Raw genomic sequence first — 25184 nt, 5'->3', positions numbered from 1 at the left:
TCCTTATTAGTTTGGTTAATTGAGTACCTCCTTATCTCTCCTTGACTCCTTGTCCGTCTATGACCTTTTTCTCTCCATTGCTTAGATCAATGAATCTTTTTATATCTCCCCTATTCATCATCTAAAACCCCTTATCTCTTCATTTATTTCTTGTATGTCTCCCAAAGCACTTCCTCCATGATGACACAATCTCCCAACACTTCTTTGTGAATCTATGCATGCAATTTTTATCATGCCAATACTTCTAGTCACCCTTGTGTGTCATCCTTTTTGTCAATAATGCCTAATAGTAATTGCTAGTGAAGCGCCATAAACAACATCTACGCCAATACCAATATCATGTGCCTATGTATGTCATTTGATATCGAACCATTCTTGACCATCACTCATGCTATTTTCAACTATGGGTGGGCAATAATCGATCCCCTAACTGCCCCTTCAATAGGGTTTGTGACTTACTAAGCAATATGCTATAGATTTTTTTTTTACAATGTTGTATACCTATTTAATATGTTATAAATATTTCTAATTGAGAGGATTTTGATACAATGCATCTTTTGTTTAGTTACTAAGAAAAATATTTTAGTTTTTAACATTAAATGTAAACGAGACAATGTTAAACTTTTCTCATTACTATTTGTCAAAATAATTACTATATTGTTACTATAATTATTATTCAAAGAACTTAAACTTATGTTTTACATTTAGATTCTAATAGTATTATTACAATTTACAATTATTTCAACTTCAATATAAAAATATTGTGGTAGAAACGTGATGCAACTACATCCTCTTGTTTGGGAAAAAAAAAAGGAAAAATATTTTTGGTATTTTTTTTTATATTAAGTAATCTTAAGTTTTTTTTAGATTCTCAACAATAAAAATTTTGCTCTTAAATTTATAGCATAAATATATTGAATATATCATTTTTCAAATTAAAAATATAGATGCTTCTTTTATGTAGTAGAAGTTGACATTTTTCAGTTGTGTTGCTGATTGATTTATAAAGTGTGATACTGGTTTGTACTTTTATCTTGATACTTCTAAATGGTGTACACAAAATATTGAAAAAGAGAAGAAATATTTTATTTAGATTAAACAATTAGAAATAATAATGAAATTGAAGTTTTAAAAATGGAGCTCTAATGTTGTAGCCAAAGGTGAATGAAGTGGATGAAAATATTTCATGCTAAAGTACACGAGCCAAAATTATGAGGTTAACCTGGGCTAATTAAATAGATGTAACCAAGAGTAAGTAGTTGGATAATTGATTTAAAATTTGAAGAAGATCGACATTATTACTTAGCTCGATGGTTAAAGAATTATGCTAAATGGTTGCAATTTTAGAATATCTTTTGTTAACTTAGGAAATAGAGCTTCTATATCAATAAGCTAGCTAGGATTTTTCATTTTATTTTTTCCCTATTAGAAAATAAGTTAGTGGCAATGAGATGAATTTTAAGTCATTGATTGTACTTGTGCTATGAATTCATATTGGCAATTAGTATTCTTTTGCTCTTCAACTTGATATGTTATTGCTTGCTTTGCTTTATCTAAATATTTGAGGATTGGTGGTAGTTTTTGATTAAGTAAAATAGGGTTTTTTTTACAGGGGTTCCTAAAACCCACCAGTTAACTACAAAAAACTATGAAAACTTTAGGTCTAGTAGCCAAGCAACAGAAAAAACAATAGGCCATAGCGTCCATCAGACGTAAATATAAAACATATGGCCAAAAGCCAAGGTATAGACAGAAAACCAGAAGCATCAATCAGGGCACCAATTCTTTGGCCAACTCCGCTTTCTTGAGCTCTAGCTCTCCCATGGCCTCAGCCTCGCCAGTCTTCGATTGGCTATCATCCGGAGAAACCTCCTCTTCCCTCTTCCTCTTTTCCGCTCTCCTTTTACTCGGGCTCTCACCCTGCAAAGAATCATCCTCATCAACCACCCTAGTTTCTTCTTTGTCCTTATCCTCCTTCCCTTTTTTGCTTTCCTCCATCATCGAGTGTAGTTGAATGATGTTATCATTAAGACCTTTTATTATGTTGAGGATCTAGTTAGCCGAGCTATGGAGAGAGCTCTCCATCCTTTCCACTTTTTTTTCAATCTCAGAAACCCTTGCATCTAACTTGCTAATTCTAACATTCCCGTCCCCACCTTTTGGCCTTTCCTACCCCTGCATCCTGAGCTTAATCTCTTCAATTTCATGGAAGATCCATTTAATAGACCGAAAATTGTCCACCATACTGTTGTGGGCATTGTTTAGGAGGTTCATCCCCATTTCCCTCGCGTTGTCACTAAGAATCACCAAAGTCAGGTCAATGAGCTCCTCCCACTAAATTTTGTCATCCCTTCCCTCCAAAACCTCTAGGAGGATTGGTGGTAGTTGAAACAACATCAAAATATAATTTCATGTTATAGGGAACTTTTTCTCAAATCAATGTGAAAAAATTAAACAATATCATAAATGGTAAATATCTAAGTGTACAAATTCTCTCTTTTCATTGCAATTATACAAGTTGTTTGGTTATTGATTACTCCAGTGGTATAGAATGTTGCATTAGGAGAGGCACGTGATGATTAAATTAATGTATTGAGCGTGTTTAAATACTAGCACAATACATCAAGTTGTGTCAAATGCATGATAACTCCAATGGTCTAGAATGTTTGATTAAGAGAAGCACATCATGATTAAAACTAATGCATTGCACGTGTTTAAATACTAGCACAATACATCAATTGTGCCAAATGCATGTTTAGTCAACTCAAAACAGAAAGACAAAGAAGGCTAGTCAACCATACTTGAATTTTAAAAATTAAATTCAAGAGACACATGTTGGCAACCATAGACTTGCCCCACAATGATGTAATGGTCAAATCTAAGTGACAATCAATTGAAAGTATATACACAATTGTGAAAAGTAAGCGAAAGAGGTAGATGCATGTGTTTGTAATGGATAGGGTAGGACTAGAAATATATGGACATTTAAGCATAAATACATATATTAGGACTCGATAATGATGGTGTGTAAATGGATTTGAGAACTACAAAAAATGAATCTAACTTTACACACCATCATATCATTTATGACTGTATATATTTATTAAAATGTTTGCTCGAAATAAATATAAAATCAAATTAAATTAACAATAATGCAAATATACAAATTCCACCATTGCAGATATAACTAGTAGAATTAAAACTAGAACTATGGTAAAAGTATTCAATAGTTTCTGGTTGTTGGAGTGTTACATCAAAATAAATTATTCAAACAACTAGAAATGGTCATTAAGGGAAACAAGTAGGTGTATTGTATATATTGTTTTACCGTGTCACTTTGGTTATTTGATCATTCCAATCGACTTTCAATAAAAGAAAATGGTAAACCCAAACTAATAAAATATGAGGAAAAACTCACCAATTTCACAATAACACAGTAAGTTGTATACAGGGCAAGAAAATGGAAGTGCTTTGGATTGGCTAATACTAATAGACTTTATTGACGATGTTGGATATCCACCTTATCACTTACATAGATGTATTGGATTATAACATGTTTATATTGAAATGAATCTATCTGTAGACGGCATGCATATTCAACATGCTATAAGCTTACATTGTTACATCATTCCCTTCAAATGTTCTATGAATCATTTTGGGTCATCACCACGAGTTTGAGAATGAAATTCTTCAAAATGAGCCCAATAGCATGAATCCTGTGGTTGGGATCGTTTCTTTGATTGCACTCCCCCTTTTCTCTCCTTGTCCTCCAACCATTTCTGAAAAAGCTTAAAGCGTTTAGGTCTGCCATAAGCAATATAATGCCCATAGTCTTCATGTTTTCCAAGGCGATAATAATGTGCAATTTCTAGAGGCTCTACAAGCAATCTATATTCAGTCCCTGCATTGATCCACTTATCCTGCCTAGAGAGATCATTTGGCAATTCTTCTTTCTCCAATAGATCAGTTATTCTATCCCAGAAGGCAGCAAGTTTGAGCCTGTTTTTGTTTGCATTGATCCACTTTACTTCATTGAGTTGATCATTTGACATTTCCTTAGTGCAATTCAGCTTGAAGCAATCATAGTAGCGAGGGGATCCATTCTTTCGACATGATATTTCATACAATTCCAGCTCAGCCATGTAGTTCTGCATCTTATCCAGTTTTATAATTTGTTCCTCCATGTTTTTAGTCAATCTGTTCTTCTTTTCTTCAACAGATTTTAACCCAAGCCATGCTTGAACATTCTGTGAAAGAGAAAGAAAAAAACATTTATTTAGTATATGGTAATAATAATGTTAAAAAACTCGAGACTAGGCAATATAATGTCCTCCCCCAAATAGAGTGTGTTAATAATAAAAGAATCATTTACTGAATATTTTGATTGGAATATCTCAACCCCAATTGAAACAAAATGTAAAGGGAAGAGATATGGCTGAGAGCAATTGCATTGACACTGTCGCAGAATCATTATTCAGACAATTTCATGTTATAGATGCTCTGAGGCTTATGATGAGGCTTGAGTACAATACAGTTTGAGCATTTCAAGAAATGTTTTGCTTAGGTTTCAAAGTTATTGCTAATATTACTTTTATCATGCTCAGATATAGGGGAAATGTCAGTTAGAATGAGTTGTGGAACTCCATTCAATGTTTTCATTATTCTTAATATGAGTGAATTGGAGTTTAGGATGAAGGGAATGTAATTCATAGCTTAATCTCAGCTTAATCTAAGAGAAGAAAAATGCAAAGTACTTGTGTTTAATTTTATTTAATTTTGAAAACATTCATATTAGTTTTTCAACCAAGATGATAGCTAGCAAGTGCCAGAGTCGTAGGAAGTTTTCTCTCTACTGTGGTTTGTCAAGTCATCTGATGGTGGAAGAGACTTCAAAACCATAAAAACGTGGTAGTAGATCAGGTGAATGATGAAATGGCAAGACATTAGTTACAAGAAAGACACCATGGTTCAATATGCATGAATTTCTGCTAGCAATAGTTTAATATCAGATTAATAGAATGGTGGTCACTGACAACTACAAGAAAGAATATCTCCTTTAATGCTCTGTTTCTATCATAATACAATTGCTAGCCTTTAACTTGTTGTCAAGATCAAAATCTTAACAAGCTGATAACTTATGGCTGCCATGATGCCTGAATTGATCAGTGTGTATGGCAAGTCTATAACAGCACATGAAGCTGGGAAAGACATTACGGTGCAACTGAGACTTGAACGGGGTTCTGCTCTGCATTATTTCACTTGTGGCGGGATAAAAGGAAGCTATTGCTTTTGATTGTGGCTTCGAAAAGAGAATAATTGTTAATGGTGCCAAACCTGGAATGTTGTACTAGGGAGGACCTGAGATGCCAAAGCATTATGGAAAGACATCAGCAGATGTTGCTGCTCCATCAACTGCCGACTCGAAGTCAATGGAGGATTAGAATAAAGGAAAAAGGAGGACACCTTAAGATACTCATAAACTTTCTGTGTACATGAAGTTGTTAGAGGCATTTTTTTTTCTTGCTTGGTATTTTTTTTTCAGGAATGGTTGCGTTTTTGGAAACTTTGTGTATTTTTATGATGACTAAATTTGATGCAGGAGGATCTGGAGAAAATAATTATACTCTTGGTGGCATTCAAACACTTAGGGTAGGTCCCCTTGTTCCAAGAATTACAGCTAATAAAATAATTCTTTCTAGAGCTATGGCTAGTAAAGATCTGGGCATTTAAAAAAAGATCCCAAGCATGTATGATTTTAATCCTTTTGGATTATTGACATTTATTGGGCAAATAATGAAGAGAAAGGTGAGTAATGGAGTAGCTGATAACTATTAAATGCCAGTGATTTGAGGCCAAGGACCCCCTAAATATGGTTTTTTTGTACTCTTTTTCGACAGGTAAAACATTCCCAACCTGTGTCTCTTGTGGTTGGCAGTTAACATATCTCATGGAACACTGGTTGATTGCTGAAGCTTTTTCCGAATTACAGAGAGCAGAGAAGGCATATCTGCTCTGAATTATTTATTTCGCAAGAGGGAACAAACAATTTCAGCAGCTATAGCATTCCGGCTAAGGTAGAGTGGATATTGTTTTATATCCTACCAAAGGTTGAGAGTGGTTTTCTTTATAAGGAAGCAGTGAGACAATGTAGAATAAGTGTTTCTTTAGTTGGATGAATTAAGGCCTGTTGTGTGTGTAGGAGTGAGAAGTATGAGGTTTTGATTGTTAAAGTCCCTGTATGCCGGAGTGTCTGCGCGTAAGCAAACATATAATCTAGATTTGAATGATGAAGTATTCTTTTGTCATGGTTCCAAGTTTTGCACTGCCATTTATTATTCTCGACGATTATGAAGAGTTAATAATTATTCCTGATCTTGTTTGGGCTGACTGAGTCGGCTTCACCTTCAACATGGCAGTTTCACTGTTGAAAGCTATCTTGTATGCGTTTCTGTTTAGAATTTGGTTACTGCGTAGAATTGTTGTTTATGAAATAAAAAACCTTGAGATTTCTAAAGATCTTATATTTTTACTTATTTTATTGTAGCATATCATAGTATAGTAAGAAATATCAATGGTAACGGAATAGAAATGAAATTCTTACTTTACCTGAACACCAATTCCCATTGCTTCCAACTGCAAAGCTAATGCAACCTCGTCAGTTGACAAATTTTCGTTTTTCTTCCAATATGGTGGAATTTCATTGTTCACTGTCTTCCAACATGGTTGTATCAGACTTGAGCTTTTAGATATCTGTGCAATTGTTTTCCCATACTCTATGTGCTCCATAATACAAGCTCCAGATTGCCTGCTGTTTCCCAGAGCAAAATACAGCAGCTGTAGTGTAGCTTCTGCATTTTCTATGCAACATGCAGTGCCACTGCTAGAACAGAAGACATAATAACCAAATGGCCTATAAGGACTCCTTTTGATCAGGTATTTCACAGCACCTCCAACTAAATTAGCAGATCCCACAACAAGCGCTCTGGTCTCATGTGTTACTAATTGTGAAGTATCAGCAATAACTTGTTTTATAAAGCACGAAGAATCCTCTTGTGGCAATGAGTGGCTTCCATCTTGGACTTTCTGCTGGTTATCTCCTTTCTGCATGGAATCATTCCAGAAGGGCAATAGACGATCCAGGGCTTTGGAGATTGATAGTAATTTTAAAGATGAGAAGCAAAGTCTGGGGACAATATCATGCCTTGAAATTATGTGACAGAAATAAGGAGACCATTTTTCTCGTTCAATTGCTCTGGAAAATATTTTGTCACCCACCAATGGGCATCCAAAAGTAATGCACACAGGAGAATTCTCATCAAGTTTGTCTAGTGCCCAGAGTGTCCAAAGGGATGCTATTGCTCCGCCAAAGGAATGACCAGCTAAGATCACAGTTTTTCTCTCTGTCTGATATTGTTGGATCTGCACGGTTATGCATTTTTAAGGTCATGACAATAGAAAAGAAATGTAATGGCAGTTATGCTTAGCATTTTTACTCTAGAATGGGCTTTTATGAAAGGTTTCTATTAGCAGATATAGAAATTGAAGTTAAATCCTGTACGAATATATTAGGTAAAGAACAATATTAAAGATTTTAGATTTTTGCTGTCAATCATAATAAGTGTATTTGGATACCACATTTTTTGTGATTTTTATTCAAACATTTTTTGTCCTCTTCAGGGAAATTACAAGATTAATAATATCTCCAAGGCCATTCAGCTGACTTTTAATGTAAATGCAGACCAGAAGATCAAACTAGGGTATTGGGTGAGACGCCATTCGTTATAATATGCTTTCTAAACTAAAATTGGTATTTGGACTGGAATCTCCAAAATGACAAAACTGAATGTTTGTGAGGCACAAAAAACTTCCAAATTTTAAATAACCTATACGATTTGAGCCTGATTTATCAAAGTCAGTGTGATGGGTGAGGCTGATCTATAAATTGAATTGGTAAAATTGGCCAGAGCAACAAATTTTGTCACTTATCAGTCAAAAGATGTTGAAGTTTCAGAACTCGTTGCTATGATGATTTTGAAACCACCAGTCAGGTCTCAGTGATAAAGGGTGATTTGATCATCTGAGCAAAATTAGAAATTATGAGAAAAGATGAGCAATTAGAATGTTTACGGCTGATGATGAAACTGTTGGTTGTGATGGGGACCAGTTTTGTAATTACCCCAGCAGTTTCCTAATTGTTGATTCATGCAGTGGACAAGTATATAACTTCCCTGGCAGTTTCATCTTCTCCTCATTGTCTTCACAACTGCTCGTGTGAGGAGCTCAGGGAGTGATGATTTTCAAATTGATGTTCTAAGGAATTAATGAACTAGATGATCATTTTCCTAGAAAATGCAATCTATAGAAGGATTGTCTGTCCGTCCATAGTTCTAAAACTATAATTGAAGAATTGTTTGTGGAATATCTACGTAAGTTTATGGATCAAAAGATATCAGAGCAAGGTTCCTTGCAAAATAAATTTGAAGCAGAAAAGGTAGGAAATTTGTCTTTTGCAAGTTTTGTCACTTGACAGGATCTAGTAGAAGCGGAAATTTAGTTCCATTTAAGCCCAACATTGCAACCAAAGAGCAGGGTAGAATAATGAGAGTGATAGAAAAAGATATGGCTAGGGAGATGGATGAAGATGAAGACAGGTTTGCAAGTACAAAGCTGATGTGGTCCAAAATTCTATTTAAGTAGGGGATAGGCTAGAAAACATAATCTTAACCTTGCAATACAAGTTGAGAATTTTTTAAGAGAAATAGGAGCAAGCGACAGATCTCAGAGACAAAATGCAAGTTTAAAAACATCCCTTTTTGAGTAGGAACAGTTCACTTTTCAAGGATGAAGTAAAGTTTGATATTCAACCATTTGATGGAAATTTGGGTAAAGAAAAACTTTATATTGGATAATCCAATCAAATGTTTATTTTCAGTTTGCATCAGTTGAGTGAGCATCGAAAACATCCTTTGCAAGGCTATCCTCACACATCGTACAAAATCCATGTTAATATACTCTTTGCAAATTTAAAAGGAACCACTAGTATCCAAGTAAGAAGTCTTGGTGTAGCTGATAAAATACTATGACCCATATGCTATTAGGAGGAGAGAGCCATTGAATGGCACTTCAATAGATGAAGAAGTATACAAGCAAATGCCATAATAAGACAATTCTACTTGAAAAGGGCACCATGGATAGGGAAATATTAATTATATGCATTAATGGGCTGTTTGGGCAATTGAAGAGGAATATTTAATGGCTAATCCACAAGATATTGATAACGCTTGCACTTAGTCTCACAATGTGGATAATGTTAAAAAGAAAATGTGCTTCTTTCACTCAAAGCTGTAGGTTAGAGGATATCATCAACATGGTAATTGAAAAAAGGGAAGAGACAAATGGAAGAGCAAGAGAAATGCCACATCCACAATCACTACAAAGGGAAAGGATAAGCATCATTGTAAATATTGTCCAAAGATAGGCAGACAAAAGACATGTTAGGAGCTTCACCTTGAATTGGCTCCTTCCAAAGATGGTGAGAAAAAAAAAGAACTGCATGTGTGAGAAAAGTTAAAGAGATAGATTGCAACTCTGAATTTGTGTGTCATGATGAGGAAATAAGCATCACTAGTGTATCTCAAAATGAAAGTGATGAAAGTTATTCCACATAAAAATACAACTCAAAGGAAGAAAGGTGGATTGTATGTTTAATATGTGTTCTCAAGAAAACTTGACTTACCAAAAGCTAGTAGAAGAATCTGGCTTGGAGATGAAGCAGCACCTAAATCCTTACACATTGGGGTGGCTAAACAAGGAGTGGTATTAAATATGAAATCCTATTTTGGCTCAATCTGGGTTTTGTTCATGAGTTAGTAGTTGATGTAATTCCACTAGATGTTTATGGGGTTGTTCTTCGGAATCCATACATCTATATTTGGGATATCATATACTTTAGGAGGGTCATTCACCTTTGGATCATAAATTTTTTACACTCATGTCACATGTTAGCAATTCTATGATCATGATTGTACGTAGATTTCTACAATCCATAAGAATACTTTGAAGGCTGTTTCTGGATATGATTGTGTTATTGCCTTTTCAACGACGTTTTGGATCACACTTCGTGATCCATCCTCAAGATGAAGAGAGAAAGCATTGTCATTTTCTCCTTATGCTTTCTCTCTTCATCCTAAGGATGGATCATGGAGTGTGACCCGAAATGTCAATGAAAACTACTAACACAATTGAATCCAGAAATGAGATTCAAAGAATTATATGATCTCCATGATCTGTGTTTCACAGAACAAACATTTAATCAACACCACCTACAAGCTCGCTTGGTATTATTCTGTGGGAACCAAGAGAAAAGAGGCGGTCCATCTAGTAGAGCAATTCAGCATCAGATCCAATTACTACCCTATCGTCCTCTTCCACACATAGGACTGTACCATCAAAGTATTGGAAGCCTATGAAGTCAAAACACAACTAAAAGGACTCATCAAACAAGGAATGATCACGCCTCTCCACCAAGGAAGTGATTTAACTAAACTCATTTACGACTCTTGATGGGTTAAAGTTAAAAGCATGCAAAGCCATGAGATGAGAACTTGGTGTACATAGAGAAATATAATAGGACAGTTCATATTTTTATAAGATTTTCACCTTCTGAGGCACGCTTGGGTATCCGTCCCTACTCATGGGTGCTGCCATGCGACAGCCACATTTAGATAAACAAAAAGAAGATTCAATGGTCCACAAAGAAGAACAGCATATTGAGAAGATTTGTCAAGTACATCTCTACATTTTGAAGAATTTGAGTCTCAAGCTAGGTGTGAAAAGCAACATGACCAACATTAGACAGAACATAAGTTTTTGATTGGAGATTGTGTTTGGGTGTACCTAGAAGAGGATAGATGCCAATCGCAAGAAAGGAAGCTCCCACCCTTGAGCTATGAGCCAGTAGAGATGTTGGAGTAGGTGAACAAGAATGAAGTCCATCATGATTTGCCTCTACAAAATAAAATCTACTTGATAGCAAATGCAAAGAAGTTATAGTTGTGGCAGCCTTCGATGCTTGATAAAGAAGGTTGGTGCCTTAAATGGATGTATTGGCTCCACAAAGCCATGCATAGCTGGGATAAGAAATGATGCTTTAGAGAGAGTGGAGAATGCACCAAGGACAGAAATAAATTTGGCTGACTGGTGTCAGGAGGTAATGTGGGAGCATAAGATGTTCCCATATTTTACTGCAAATGCTCATCAGTTTTTGCAGTTTAGAGAGTATATTGTGCAAATGCGAGGCAATGTCATGTTCATGATTCAAAAGATTTGGGTTGCCACCTACGCATACTGTGGTTTTTGAGCCTCAATTGAGTCAACAAATGTACATGGTATTTACTTTTGCTCACTTTCTAGGATTTTTCAGTAATTGTGTTCTAAATTCTTATAGAGGTACATTAGGTCCTAGGAATCTATGATGAGCAATGCATGGGTATATTCCCTTTCGTTATCATCAAATTTGATTTGGAGGTTGTTTACACTTGGTGGAATACACATTTCATGTGGCCTAGAGTTTTGTGCCACCTTATAGCCAATGCAAATCATCTTGGAGGCCTAATATTGCTATCAGTGTTACAGGACTTGGCAAGTCCTGAGGCGAGCCAAGCAAAACGAGGCAAACTGCCTCTGGACTCGGACTCGGCCGAGTCTTGGCTGATTTGCCAAGTCCTGTCAACTTGACTCAGTCAGCAAGAAGTGTCTAGAAAAGACAAAAAAAATAAAATTTAATGTTTTTTTTTGTTTTTTTCTTAGTTACCGATCCGGGATATGAATCCAATTCGGGCATGTGAATCCGATCCATGGATTCACAATTTTTTTTTTCCCAATTAGGATTCGTGAATATATATATATATATATATTACTGATCTTGCCCAAGCCCCAACTAGGAACAGAGGTTAATATATATACTATATTATGTATATTTCTCTCAGTTTTTAGTATATATAATGCATAAAAGGGTCATTTTAGCACTAGAAAGCAAAAAAATATATTTTAAAAAGTCATATTAAATAACTTAGACTCACTTAAACCTATCGATCCTTGAGGATTCACGCTGGATCCCCACGAATCCACTGTGTAAAACAATGATCTTGCCCGGATCTGCACGAATCCGGATCCGGCCTCTAGGGCATGAATCCGGTAACTAAGATTCTTTTGGGTATGTTAAGCATGAGTAAGACCTAAAATGGTCATTCTATCACTTGCAAACACAAAGAATAGAGAAAGAAGAGTTGAGGGAAGAGTATTGGGGTTTTGAGATCCGACAGTGGTGATGGCAGTGTAGGAGGCTAGAGCACAAGGAGACCTAGTGCAGTACCTTGAGACCAAGAGTGATGGATTTGACTCTAATGATCATGATTATTGTGTATTTGATGTTAATTGGCTAAATGATGCATGAAAAAACTTAAAATCCTTAATCTTTGAATTTCATGGGTTATTTAATTTGCCGAGTTTGGCTACTAAGATCGAGTCCAAGGCCAATTTTGGCTGAACCAAGTCTGAGCCGAGTCCAAGGCTAGTAACACTAATTGCTATACATGCATTGCTTACAACTGTTTAAGGATCATGAAGGGTGGAAAACATATCATCCCTAACTTTCATCAAAGAGAACAAAGCTAGAAAAGAAACATTTGTGAGTGAGGAATAGCTCAAGGGTGGGCTGTATTTGAACCATATAGTTAGGAGGAGAACAATTCTTGTATTAGATGGTTTGAATAAAGATGTTATAATTAATAGCTCTATGTGAGGTTAATGTGTGCTAGTTGTTGGAAAGAAACATGTAGAAATGTATGAATCCCATTGTGAAAATTTGTAGTTATTTAATATTTTTTATTGTAAACTCAATAAATTTGTGATGACATATTTATTCTAGTCATTTGTCTTGCATTTTGTGCGATGCTGCATGGCTGGACTGTGATAAGATGTAATCATTTAAAAATGTGGATTCAATAGATTTTTGCAATTGTTTTAGGGAATTCCCTTTGTGTATGTCATTTTGTTTGTCGTGGCTACATAGGTGGTTAGTCCTTCATTGGACCCTATAATCGTGGTTGCATCAAGAAACAACCACCAAATAAGGTTGGTGTTTATTGAGTTTATGCAAATGAGATTTCCTCAAATGACATAGGAGCATCCAACACCATTCAAGAGTGCTAAAATTTTAGCAGACGGTTATCCTGATTGTGGTGACAATTTCTATTCTAGATGCTAGTGACGGTTGAAATTAGTATGGTTAGTGTTTGAATCATTTTCCTTTGGGGCGACTAGCCATGGTAGATTGTGGTTGTCTCCTTTCCAAAAATATTAAGTTTAGGACTGGTATCAACCCAACCCATTGTATTTTTTTGAGCGTTAATTGAATTAGCTAGAGATAATATTCATATTTAATAATTGATTTTTTTAGACTCAGGGGAGAGGGCCCAATATGTGTACACCTTAATTTTGGGCTTCTCAAAATCCTATGTGGATATTTCAAATTACTCTCAATTTTCGTACAATTGTCCCCCCCTTACATAGTTTTCAAGTCCACATGGTCAAGTGTGATGCCACATCAGCATGCTTTTTATAATTTTATGGTGTTCAAAATAATCTCAAAAGGTGATAAGACCAATAGGCATGCACTAAGTGATGTTTAATGGTGCATTGATGTGACATCACATGAGCGGTTGATTTTTGAAATTTAGAGGAATCTCTCTGGGATAAGCATTGACATGACAATTCTACTGCACCACTCTAGGGTCTATTTTGATTAAAAATGTATTAGTGCCCTTATCACCTATTGGTCCCTCTACCCTAACTCAAATTTTCTGACAAATTAAATATTAAATAAATTAATGCTAGCATAGATGAGCCAAGGGAATCTAGGTAGCATCTTTTGATATTATTTTATTTAATTTAATATTGACCCCATATGATAGCTTTGACAAAATGCATTGATGATTGTGATGGAGCTATGACAATTGTCATATCCTATTCATTGCAACTTTTTGTAGAATCTTCCAGAGAGAAGCATGGGAGTTTCAGTGCTCATTTTGGGCCTTATGCATATAAAAATCAGAAGTCATTTTGAAGCATTGCATCTTTGATTTTCCTCTCACCGAGCTTTGTGTTTGTGCTTTCTTTAGTGGACAAAAAATCATTGGAAATTGGAGCTTGCAGATAAAAACCCATAAAATTTCAGGTGGCCAGAGGATGATAACCTTTTTGTCACAGAGGAAAATTCCATCCAAGGATTACATTGGAGTTGAAGACTTTGGAATATTTTAGCAGGTTTCTGGTAGTTTGCTTGCAAGGTTGCAATGATAGTTCGAGTGCATAGTCGTTGGAATCATTGTATGCTGTTGTTTCCAGATTTGTGTGATTTTCTTGGAGCAAGGTTAGCTGCTGTACAAGGTTGGTTTTCTGAAGTACAAGTGTTTTATACAAAACCCAGATGTAGTGGAATTCATCTTTCATTCAGAGCATTTCAATTTTTGCAGTGTTTTGTGAGTTGCAGTTCAGGTAGTGACTTTGTTGGAATAATCTCTACATTTTGTTGCTGCTGGTTCTTGCTGGAGATTTTGTGGCTGTAGAAGCATATATTCATATATTTAATCAGATTTATCAATTGGAGATCTTGGGAATTTAATGAGAAAGTTTGATCAATTCGAGTGCATTGTTTAGCTAATATTTTGGAAAGGAGGGGGGCAACCCCTAGCGCAAACGGTTGACGGATAGGCTTGAAGTCATGGGTCACCCCCATGGTCTCAGGTTCGATTCCGCCTCCAGGTTTAACTAGTGAGAGTGGCTTGCGCACTGTTGCTCTTTCCCATGGGGGACTAGTCTTGCCCTAAGCTCGCATCGGCCGCTGGTCATCGCTGGGCTTGGGTTGCGGGGACACCTCCATGTATAAAAAATATATATTTTGGAAAGAAGACATTGTCAGGTAGCACACCTATGCAAGTTATTAAGGAAGATAAGTTGTCGAATTTGGTGAGTGTACATGCATTCCTTATTATGAGTTGACATTGTTTTGGGTTTTGGGTTTTTGACAGGTTTGTTTATGTGGGTATGGATTCAAGGTAAAAGATAGAGATGGCCTTGAGGAGGGTTATAAAAATTACTTTTATTTGAGAGATATTTACAAGGGAGAAGTTGGAATGGGATGGAAATGAAGTATTAGAGGCATCTAGGTTGTTAGAAGATATAAAGGAGAGGAGATGAGATAATCTGAAGAAGAGGAAGGGAAAAGAATGAAAATTTTATCCATAGGTGAAAGTAAAGATGATGAGGAACATGAATTGATGTCACAAATTACAATGATAGAGAGAGTATTGAAATATAGGTCAAGAAATTGCTAGAACTGAGGAAGTGAGAAAAAAAATAGAGATGATATAAAAGAAAAACTCATGAAAGCGAAAACAAATATTGCAATTCGAACATGTCTTCCAGAGGCATGAATGTAGTGGTGGATGTAATAGGGAAGAAAAGTAATGATGGAGCTTTTAACATGCATTGTCCCAGTTATACTTATCAGTTGCTAAATTGTAGTTATAGGCTGTAGCTATTTCCAGTGACCAGTTCAATAAAATACTTTTAGAATTTTAGGGCGTGTCCAGGTTTTGAAATTCTTCATTGGCTGCTCGGATTGGTTGCCCTGCAATGGTTTCCTGGTCCCAGACAACATCAACAGTTCATAACTTCCTGAGCATTTGGGCACCAAGAGCCTTATTACTATTAGTGAGATGTGATCCATAAGTCAAATAGAACTAGTTGCTTAGAGCAACAAAAGTTTTCACTATTAGTCAAAAGATGTCAAAGATAAAAATTCCTTGTTACAATGGTTTCAAAGTCAACAACCAGTCCAAATTGCTTGAGGCAGGAGGTCGTTTCATAACCATTGGTCCATACAAAGGGAGATTTCTTAGCCACCCTCTGAGTTTTGTATTTTCCCCAGAGATTACATAGCTGCTGGTTTACAGAAAGTGGTGGTTTCGTAATTTTTTCTTGCAGGGGCAGAGTAAAGGGTGCAGTTGATAGCTCTTCCTCTACTAAGCCACTATTCATGCAGAATTTGCTAATTTGAAGTTTTTGGATATATAAAACGAAGGAAAAAGTTGGTTGGTGCTTTTGATTCATTTTGGTTCACAACTTGGAGCAGCAAATGGAAGAATGGATTTTCCATGAAATTGTAGGTAGAGTGTGGATGTTGAGCTTGGAATTTGAATGCCACAAGCTCGTATGTAATCATAAATGACCCATTTTTATATGTATTTGACTGGATCTAGTAATTGAGAAGTCTCAAGCTCACTCTTGATGAAGCTTTCACCCATTGAGTGTTTTCTCCAGTGTAATATTAATGTTGTCAATCATTGCCCATGCTAATTTCTTTGGTACTTAAGTTTTCTTATGTTTTACATGTTCCAACTAATGTTGTGAACTAGTATGAAAAATATTATTCATTTTCCCAGAAATTACATTCAATGGAAAGATCGTTGGTACCCTGGTAGTTTTAAATTTGTTAAAGAACTCTCAAAAAAAGATGTTGGCTTTTTAGGTACTACTTGAATCAAATTAAATAAATCCATCCCAAAGTCCAAAACAACAAGCCTTAAGATTAGTTTCTGTGATTAGTTATTATTTATTTACTAACTGTACATTTCAGTTTTGTATTCTTATACAATTTCAGGTATATATATGTACAACATTTATTTAATTCTTGAAAGGCCTCTCTTCTCAAAGTAAACTTTAACAAATACTGGAACGTCAAGTGATGTAAGCTGGATTGCTTACTAGTCATTTCCTTCTCTAAGGACTCACCTAGGCTCTCTTCTAGCCTATTAGGGTTCCCCTTTGTCACCCTAACCTCAAGAGGGTATCTATCCTACACTCCACACTTCACCATCTATTTACACCAATGATTTTACAACTTGCACTCATCCTAAGGACATTGCCACCTACTCCTCAAGATCACAACTTTACCAAAAATAGACATTTTGCCTTCAACATAGAATGAGGGATGCAACTTGATGGCCTTTAGTCTTCCCCTAACCTCTCGGACTCAAAATCCATAGGTCTTCTTATCAATTCCTTCAAACTTGACAAATTTGTCCTAATTAGACCTAGTAGAACTAGGCCTCCAAAGTTGGTTTTTGGGCTCCAACTCCAAATTTCTCTTAACAAGGTAACAAACTAACCCCCATTGTGAATACCCTTTTGGGAAAGCTTCAAGATTTTGTGGGTCTCAGGTCCTCAATCTATTCGTACACCCCTTTTCTATTTTTATGCCTAAAACCAAGGGTTTCAAGCATTTCCAATGAGCATTCACTAGGGTCTGCTGAAATTCATAACAAAACTAGTCTTGGAACCTTCTCCTTTGGTACATGGCTTCCTCACACATCCCTCCTCCTTCTGCAACTCTCAGATTGAAGTATCTAACACATTCAATCCACCAAATCCCATTTGCTAGCACTGTGATCGCCTAGCCATGCAATGAAGGCTTGCCTAGGGCATCACTTGAAAAATAGCAAAACAGTTTGTCTAGGCCTCTCCTTTGCTATATACACTGTACATAGACTCCACTTCCATGTCCCTCAAAGTCATGATGGTTCCAAACTGAGGATTCATGGAGGATCTATTTTACACAAAAACTGCCAAAACAGAACAGCAAACAGAATAATTACAAATGATTTTAAAACTACAAACAAACTACTTCCTATCAACTTGCACTCTGAATCAAAAAGCACTGTATGGACATGAGCTACAAGGACCAAACAAGAAAAGAAGTTTTTCAATCCATCATAGTACTCAAGCAATCAAAAACATGAAAATTGCCAAAACTGGACACCAGTTCGTGCATTTAACTTTTCAAATTCACTTATTACAAAAACTCCAACCCTTGGAATGGGTCTCCTTCATGATTTTATAGGTTCCTCAAGAGGTTTCAGACAATTATCTAAACTATCAACCTGCGCTTTGCAACTCTCTTGTAAAAAAGTTGTCAAGCAGCTTTTCAAAGTTGCTGACAACTTTTTGCATTTCCTACCAACTTTGACTTCCATCATTTCGTACTTCCAAATTGGTCCACTATGATCCATTTATGATGTGTAGGCATGAATTAGCCTTCAGAACATCAATTCACATGATTTTAACCATTTTGACCTATTGGGCAACTTTTGCAACAATTGACATCTTTTTGACATCTTTCCAACTTCTTGCCAAATGACAATGTATGACCTCCAACTTATGCAAAAGGATGTAAGAACATCATAAATGACAAAATAAGTTCAAAACCATACCTTCCTCAGGCTTCTAGAGTACAAGGCCCATAACCCTAGTTTTGCTTCCTAACAATCAAAACACAAAGTAAGCAAAAGCAACTCAAAAACATCTAGGATGGATTGAGCCTAGTCAAATCCACCTAGGAGCAAACACACATGACCTTCTAAGGTCCAAACACAATCAACTGACTTGGCTAAAGTCAGTACAACCCAAAAACCTAAAATGTAGAGCTAGGATTAGGAGTTAGCCTAGGTGCTCCTGCACCATCGAGAAGATTTTTCATGATGTTAATGCGTGAAATTTTGAGACTCTTAACGGTGGATATATCAGTTAACTGCATGATGATAATACTGTGATTCTTTCTTGAGAAACGGATTTTATAATTAGATTAGGATTTTCATAGAATCATCTTCCAAACTCAGAGAGTTGGGTAAACAAATGTACATTTCAAACAAACAAGGTTACAGGGCAATTTTCAAACTGAAGGAAAAAGAACTCAGAATAAATATTACTAAACCGTAAATAAATCTGGGCCTCCAAGAAAACTAAATATGCTAGACACATTAAAATTTTAAGAAGTTATGAAATTTGAAACAGAGGGAAAAAAGAACTGAGCCAGAAAATATAAATAATTGTCCAAAGTATCCAATCACATGTATTACTCATAATTTTTACACAATTTTTCCTTTGAATATTTTCGTTACAACGTTTATGCAATTCAAAAGTTTCAAGTCTATAAAAAAGTTTACTGAAGATACTAACCTTATTTTTGAGAATAGAGCTTTGCATAATGCAAAGAAATTTGTCCAGAAACAATTTGCGCACCAGTGCTGGCTTTCGGTTTTCAACATCGTCATTATGAAAGTTCTCAAAATGAGGGGGGTAGCTATTTATTGCACATTCATCGAAGTCACTTTCTGTGATAAAATCGGTTACCTTCTGAGAACCGCAGAACGCAATAATTATAAAATTCTTTTTAATTTCGGTCTCATGAAAATCTCTGCACTTATAAGCTTTGCAGCAAGCCTCCCAAACATCTCTGATGAGCTCACTACCCACAACATAGCCCAATGTCTCACCAGGCCTGAGAAAAGAAATATATCAAACGAATTAAATAAAATTAGATTTACAATACACCTGAACATAACATTATAAAAATGGGTGTCTACTGTCTGATGTAATAAATATACATGGGGTTTGAAGACTGTGAGGCTTCCATCGTCATTTGGGCTCCTTAGCTGACAGCAACTGTAATGTTGTTTCATAATGTATTGGATGTACGATTTATGTAGAGAAGAGAAGCGGCTATAAAAAAAGTTTAATTTGTAAGGAATTGTGCTAAATTTAAGAATATAAGTTACGTCGCATAAAAATATTAGAAATTTAAGAATATAAGTTAGCTTGCTTGAAATTTTATGGAATCCACGTGAACAAGCTGAGTACAAATTCATTCCTTCCTTAATGGGAGGAGATATAATTAGAAAAAGGTATCTTTAAGTTCTATTTATTGGAGGAGATATAATTAGAAAAAAGTATATAACTTCGGCAAGAATTGTAAAGAGCAATTCTTTAAGTTCTATTTATTGGTTGGTGTATTTCTAAATATTATAAAAAGTATTCTTAAAGATTTTATGATTTTAAAAAAAATATACTTTTTGTTGAAATTGTGTTTTATACATTATATGTCTTGTGTCATTTGTCATATATATATAAAGGTAGGATGTAAGATCATTCTTCAAAGTCACAATAAATAGGATCAATAAATGAGAAATACTAGTAGGAGGCAAAGGATAAGGGCTTATTCCATACATCAAAAAGGTCATGGCAACATTAAAAGCAAACAACTCTTCATTCATTTTAATTTCTCCCTTCTTTCTTTATCTTTTTGTCATTTCCTTGCTACTAAAATTGCCAAGCCACTTAAGGGAGTCAAGTTGCTCCTACTACTAAAGTGTTAGTGAAGTGCCCAAGATCTAAGGATTGCAAATGCTAAGTTAAAAACCTCTGGCCTCACTTTCAACCACAAAGTGAAGAATAGCCACATAAAACAAAAATGTAGGAGGGGACCCAAGCTACAATATATGGTACACTACCCTAATGATCCAATAACTTTTGGAGATAGGCCAGCTCCAACACCATTTTGTTTGGTTGCACATGAATTTGGAGCATAGCATTAGTACAAATTAAGGCTTTATTGTAAAGTGAAACAACAATATCAATAAAGCTATGAGAAAAAAATACAACATTCTTATCAAGATTTTAGCATCTTGAAACCATGTCACATTTTGGTATACTTGAAAGAGATATTGTTAGGAAAAATAATGCATTGCACACAACTGGGGGGTGGGGGTGAATCAGTTGTGAGAAGATTACAACATTCAACCATTCACTGCCAATGAGATTTGAAACATATATAGCAATGCAAAGCAAATAACACCACAACACATTACACTAATATTTTGTTCTCGAGCAAGACTTGATTAAGGGAAAAACCTCAGTGGGGATCAAACCCACAAGATGATGTAGTAGCACATATAAAACCCTGTTAAAGGTATAATAGAGAATGCACATGCATGCAGGCACTCACTTGGAGCTCATTGCTCTAAAATGACAAGGGAAACAACATTGCCTAAACAATAATTCAATTACAATGAGGGAAACAACCTAAAGAGTGAACAACAATTGACTATGGTCAACAGTCCACTAAAATGAACTAACCAAAAGAATTGACTATGTCAATACAATTTCTTTGAAGCACAACATTATATTTCACTCATATCTCTTCTCTAATATTAGCTTTGATCAAGCTCCACAACAAAAAAATTGCATCCAACCATAGGCATGTTGTATTCACGAATTCATTTACATATATAAGTCGCAAGCACATATTAGGTCAAATTAATATAGGACCTAATACAAAAATGAATTACATTAACAAATGTGATCCCATAACCACATATAGAATTAGTTACAATAATAATCAACACACTAGCACTCTAATAGATAATCCCAATAATCAAAGAAACACATTTGCTAACTAAGTTGACCAATAAATAAATTCCCTTTCTCTATCCAACAATCAAACTAAATTCCATAGAAATAGTCCTCAAAAAAATTGTAGAAACATAAGAATATGGGTCTCCATTAAGTATCCTAAATTACATATCGCAAGCCTGCACCACCTAAACTTTTTGAGCAAAAAATTGAACCACTATCAAAGATAGTTCACCAATAAATACTATTAGTAATAAGCTTCATCAAATACACTATAATTCACCCAAAATAGCTCACCACCATGTATAATGGAAAACATAGACTCTAGACACTCTAAATATCAACCCATAATAATCACAAGCACAAGTGAACCAATTGGTGTCACCATTGAACTGATCTATGCAATAAACAATATAAAAAAACACTTTGTCTAAAAAATAGGTATGTTGACTTGAATGACAAAACATTAGTGCCAAGCATAACCAACAACAATGTCACTCTTGAAAAAATCTCCCAACAATCACAATCTCTAAGAATCTCCCCCTTTCACTACAACATTTGGGGTCAAATTGCGACGACAATTTATGACGATGGTCTAATTTGTGGTGATTTTCATGTTTTTCTTTGGCAATTGTCCTCAATGTCATCGCAATACTGACATCTACATCATAATTGTGATGCTTATATATATAGACACATGACATAAATCATTCCCCATTTGTTTTGATTGTGGAGATCTGTGCACAAAAGAGGGTGGAGAGCTTTGAACGAGGGTGGAAAGCTCTGAATGTTGTCGTGCCCTTGTCACTGGTGCATTTTGTTGCTGTGATCTCTACATTTTATTGTCATGCCCTTGCTCTAAGATTTTGTTTTTGTGTATCTATGCATTTCATTGACGTGCCCTTGATCTGCGATTTGGTTGTCGTGCCCTTGTGATCTCTGCATTTTGTTGTCATGCCCTTGCTCTAAGATTTCGTTGTCATGCCTTTGCTCTGTGAATTTGTTGCCATGTCATGCCTTTGTGATCTCCATGCCCTTGCTCTGCGATTTCATTATGGCATCATGCCCTTGCTCTATGATTTTGTTGTCGTGCTCTAGTTCTATAATTTTCTTCAAGGGAGCTATGTAAATGTTGGTTTCTTTTCCTTCTAAATAGGTATCTCTTTGTATTTCCTTCTATACATATATTTAGAGATCTTTCTTAAGGTGCTTAGTACATCTTAGCACAATAGAAAAATTCATCCAGCTATATACATATTCTAGAATCCAAATAATAAACCGATAAAACTCACTCAACCAATGCTAAGTGACTTACCTCAAGATCCTCCACAAAATAATGCAGACCAGGAAAAATGGGCAGAGTTCGCAAGAAACTTTACAAAAAACATATCATAGTAGATATTTTTAGAAAGAAACTAGCCATAACCTAGTTAAATGGGTCTAGTTGTTGATTAGCTGGGTTGATTACAAATTCAAATAGAATTGTCATCAGATTAGGTCAACACCCTCACTTGCAAACCTCTCATGTCAAGAACTTTATGTATTGTTTCAACACTGTGTTCTTGCTTCTGAGCTAACAATTCTTTAGGTGCATTTTCTTGTAAAACATTAGTTTTTTGAACAATTGTAAACTCTTAGAAAGTGCATTGTTGTTTTCATGTATGTATGTATATATAATAATGAATAATAATAATACTTTCATGTATGTCAAAATAACAACTAACATTACTATTGGAGAATATAGTAATGAAGTAATCAACCTAGCTAATCAACAGCTAGACCAATTTAACTAGTGTTTCCAATGTCATAGTACCTATCACAACACTATCCTAGATTCTATCCAGTGGCTCCCATAATATTCTCTATGTTGTCTAGTTGTTGTTTCTGCCATACAGTCTCTTTTTAAAGCCACTCCTTCTCCTTCGCTCTCCTACCTTAAATTTTGATTATCGAACTTCTGAATATCTACCTCTCCTTAATCCAAGCACTTTCTTTACTACTTCAACACCATGTTCTTGCTTCTAAGCTAACAGTACTTCAGGTGCATTACCTTGTAAAACATTAATTTTGTTGAACAATTCTAAACTCTTAGAAAGTGCATTGTTGTTTTCATGTCTATATGTATATATGTATGTATGTATTATTGATCTCAGATTGGTTTTGACATATGAGTGTTTATACACTTAAGTCATTTACTAGTTAGAACTTAGTTCATGTCGAACAAGTAAAGCATGTCGAGCATAACATGTCAGATAGTGTGTGCCAAGTAGATAGTAAGTTTCGAGTAAATAGTTAGTGTTGAGTCACTCAAGTGTCGAATAGTCAGTATGAGCTGAATCATTCAGATGCCGAGTGACAGCATTGAATTTGTAGTTGATGCCAAGCATTAGGTACTTTAGATGTCGAGTAAAATAGTTTTGACATAGTTGTTTGTAATGGCACAAACTACTATGTAAACCATTTTGGAGTCAACTTAAGGGTGTTTTGAAATCCTAGATGATAAGAATGGATATTAATTGAGATTCCCTATGCAGTACATACAACCAACTAGTTAAAGGGATGAATTAAGTGGCTAGATGGATGAATTACAATCATTGACTCATACCTAACCCTAGTCACCTAGATCTTTTTAAGGAAGGTAAACCTTAAATATTGTATGAATGTGGAATGTGAGAATAGAGAAGTTTGCATGTGCAAACAGAGCATTCATGGTGGCTAAGGAGTTGTGAATTGAGATACATTACAAAATATAAGTTAGAGGAGAACAAAGAAAAGGAATTAGAAACAAAAGTGATACATCTTATCAGAGAGGATCAACTACACATCAATAAAGAGGCAATCTATTATCTAGCAACAGAGTGCTAACCAAAGAATCATTGCTAAGACATTCTAACAGGTGAATCAGTTAAATTTCTTAACATAGTAGTTTTAACAAGCTATTGTAAATCTTTTAATAGGGTGTTTAATTCATTGTAAGTTGAAGTCCTTTAATCAAGCATACTTCTAACATGGTGTTGAAATCCTTTATTAGGGTAAGATCTAAAAATCTTGTAAGCCTTTAACAGGGAAAACCTTTCATAGGGTAGACCGTGTTTCATGATCAAATATTGTAACCTTCATTGAATACACTTTACAACTATAGTAGTGAAGATTTTTGGGTGTCATCCCCACCCCAGTTTTACCTTCTCATTGGAGGGTTTCTAGGTCATCATATATTGTGTCATATGTGTTGAATGTTATTTTCTTTCATGTTATGGATGCATATGCTTAATTTGGTATTTCAATTTACATGCACAATTGTGAGATGAATGTGTGGTGAATGATTTTATGGTTGAAGTTTTGAAGTGTTGATTAAACACCCCCCGTCTCCCACCCCCACCCTCTTAGAGTTTACTTTTCCTATTGTATTTTCAACAATTGATATCAGAGCATAGGTTCTCTAGAAAGGAAAGCTTTGTAGCTTTAAGGAAAGATCTTGAAGATGGAGGTCTACAAGTTAGGAAAGACTATGGAGAATCAGAAGATTGAAATCCATCTTGCCCTACATCAGCTGAATGAAGCAAGAGATGAGTTGAAGCACTCATTGAAGAGAAGGAAAGAGATAGCTATTGAAGAGAATGACACACAATACCAAGATATTGACACTACTGAATTGTTTGTAGATGGAAATACAAGAAAATTTGATGAAGTAATTGTAAATCTGATGGAAAAGAATTGAACCCTAGTTGAAGAGGTTAGAAATATAAAGATAGAGCAAGAATCACAAACCATATTTCTTCGTGAGGTAATTGAATAGAAGAAGAAAGTTGTAGAAGACAAAGTCATGATTGAAGATGACAAAAGGATACTAACCAATGGATTGGAATAAAATACAT

At 35.3% G+C, this 25184-nt stretch overlaps 1 protein-coding gene and 1 long non-coding RNA gene across 2 annotated transcripts; one reads left to right on the top strand and one right to left on the bottom strand.

Annotated features, from left to right (window-relative positions):
• Window positions 1-3470: 3470 nt before the first annotated feature.
• LOC149564682 (protein EDS1-like) lies at window positions 3471-19658 on the bottom strand. The gene is made up of 4 exons (XM_089818231.1): window positions 19506-19658; window positions 19078-19399; window positions 6607-7419; window positions 3471-4247 (listed from the first exon to the last, which is right to left on the bottom strand). Exons 1-4 carry the CDS (start codon window positions 19538-19540, stop codon window positions 3651-3653), a joined length of 1767 nt encoding a protein of 588 aa, XP_089674357.1. The 5' UTR covers window positions 19541-19658; the 3' UTR covers window positions 3471-3650.
• On the top strand, window positions 4256-6305 carry LOC149564683 (uncharacterized). Its single transcript, XR_016361887.1, has 2 exons — window positions 4256-5649; window positions 5898-6305. It is a non-coding gene; the product is annotated as an uncharacterized LOC149564683 (long non-coding RNA).
• Window positions 19659-25184: the final 5526 nt, after the last annotated feature.

Source organism: Cupressus sempervirens, chromosome 3, assembly GCF_028749045.1.
Source record: "Cupressus sempervirens isolate cs-2001-9-10 chromosome 3, ASM2874904v1, whole genome shotgun sequence".
Lineage (NCBI taxonomy): Eukaryota > Viridiplantae > Streptophyta > Pinopsida > Cupressales > Cupressaceae > Cupressus > Cupressus sempervirens.
The sequence above is the reverse complement of the archived record's forward strand: the minus strand, read 5'-3'. Positions and strand labels throughout refer to the sequence as shown.

Coding starts and splice junctions, on each gene's coding strand:
- LOC149564682 (XM_089818231.1), bottom strand. CDS start 19,540: ATGACGATGGAAGCCTCACAGTCTTCAAACCCCAT. Junction 19,400..19,505: donor TCACAGTCTTCAAACCCCAT/GTATATTTATTA, acceptor TTCTTTTCTCAG/GCCTGGTGAGACATTGGGCT. Junction 7,420..19,077: donor GCTCTATTCTCAAAAATAAG/GTTAGTATCTTC, acceptor ATAACCGTGCAG/ATCCAACAATATCAGACAGA.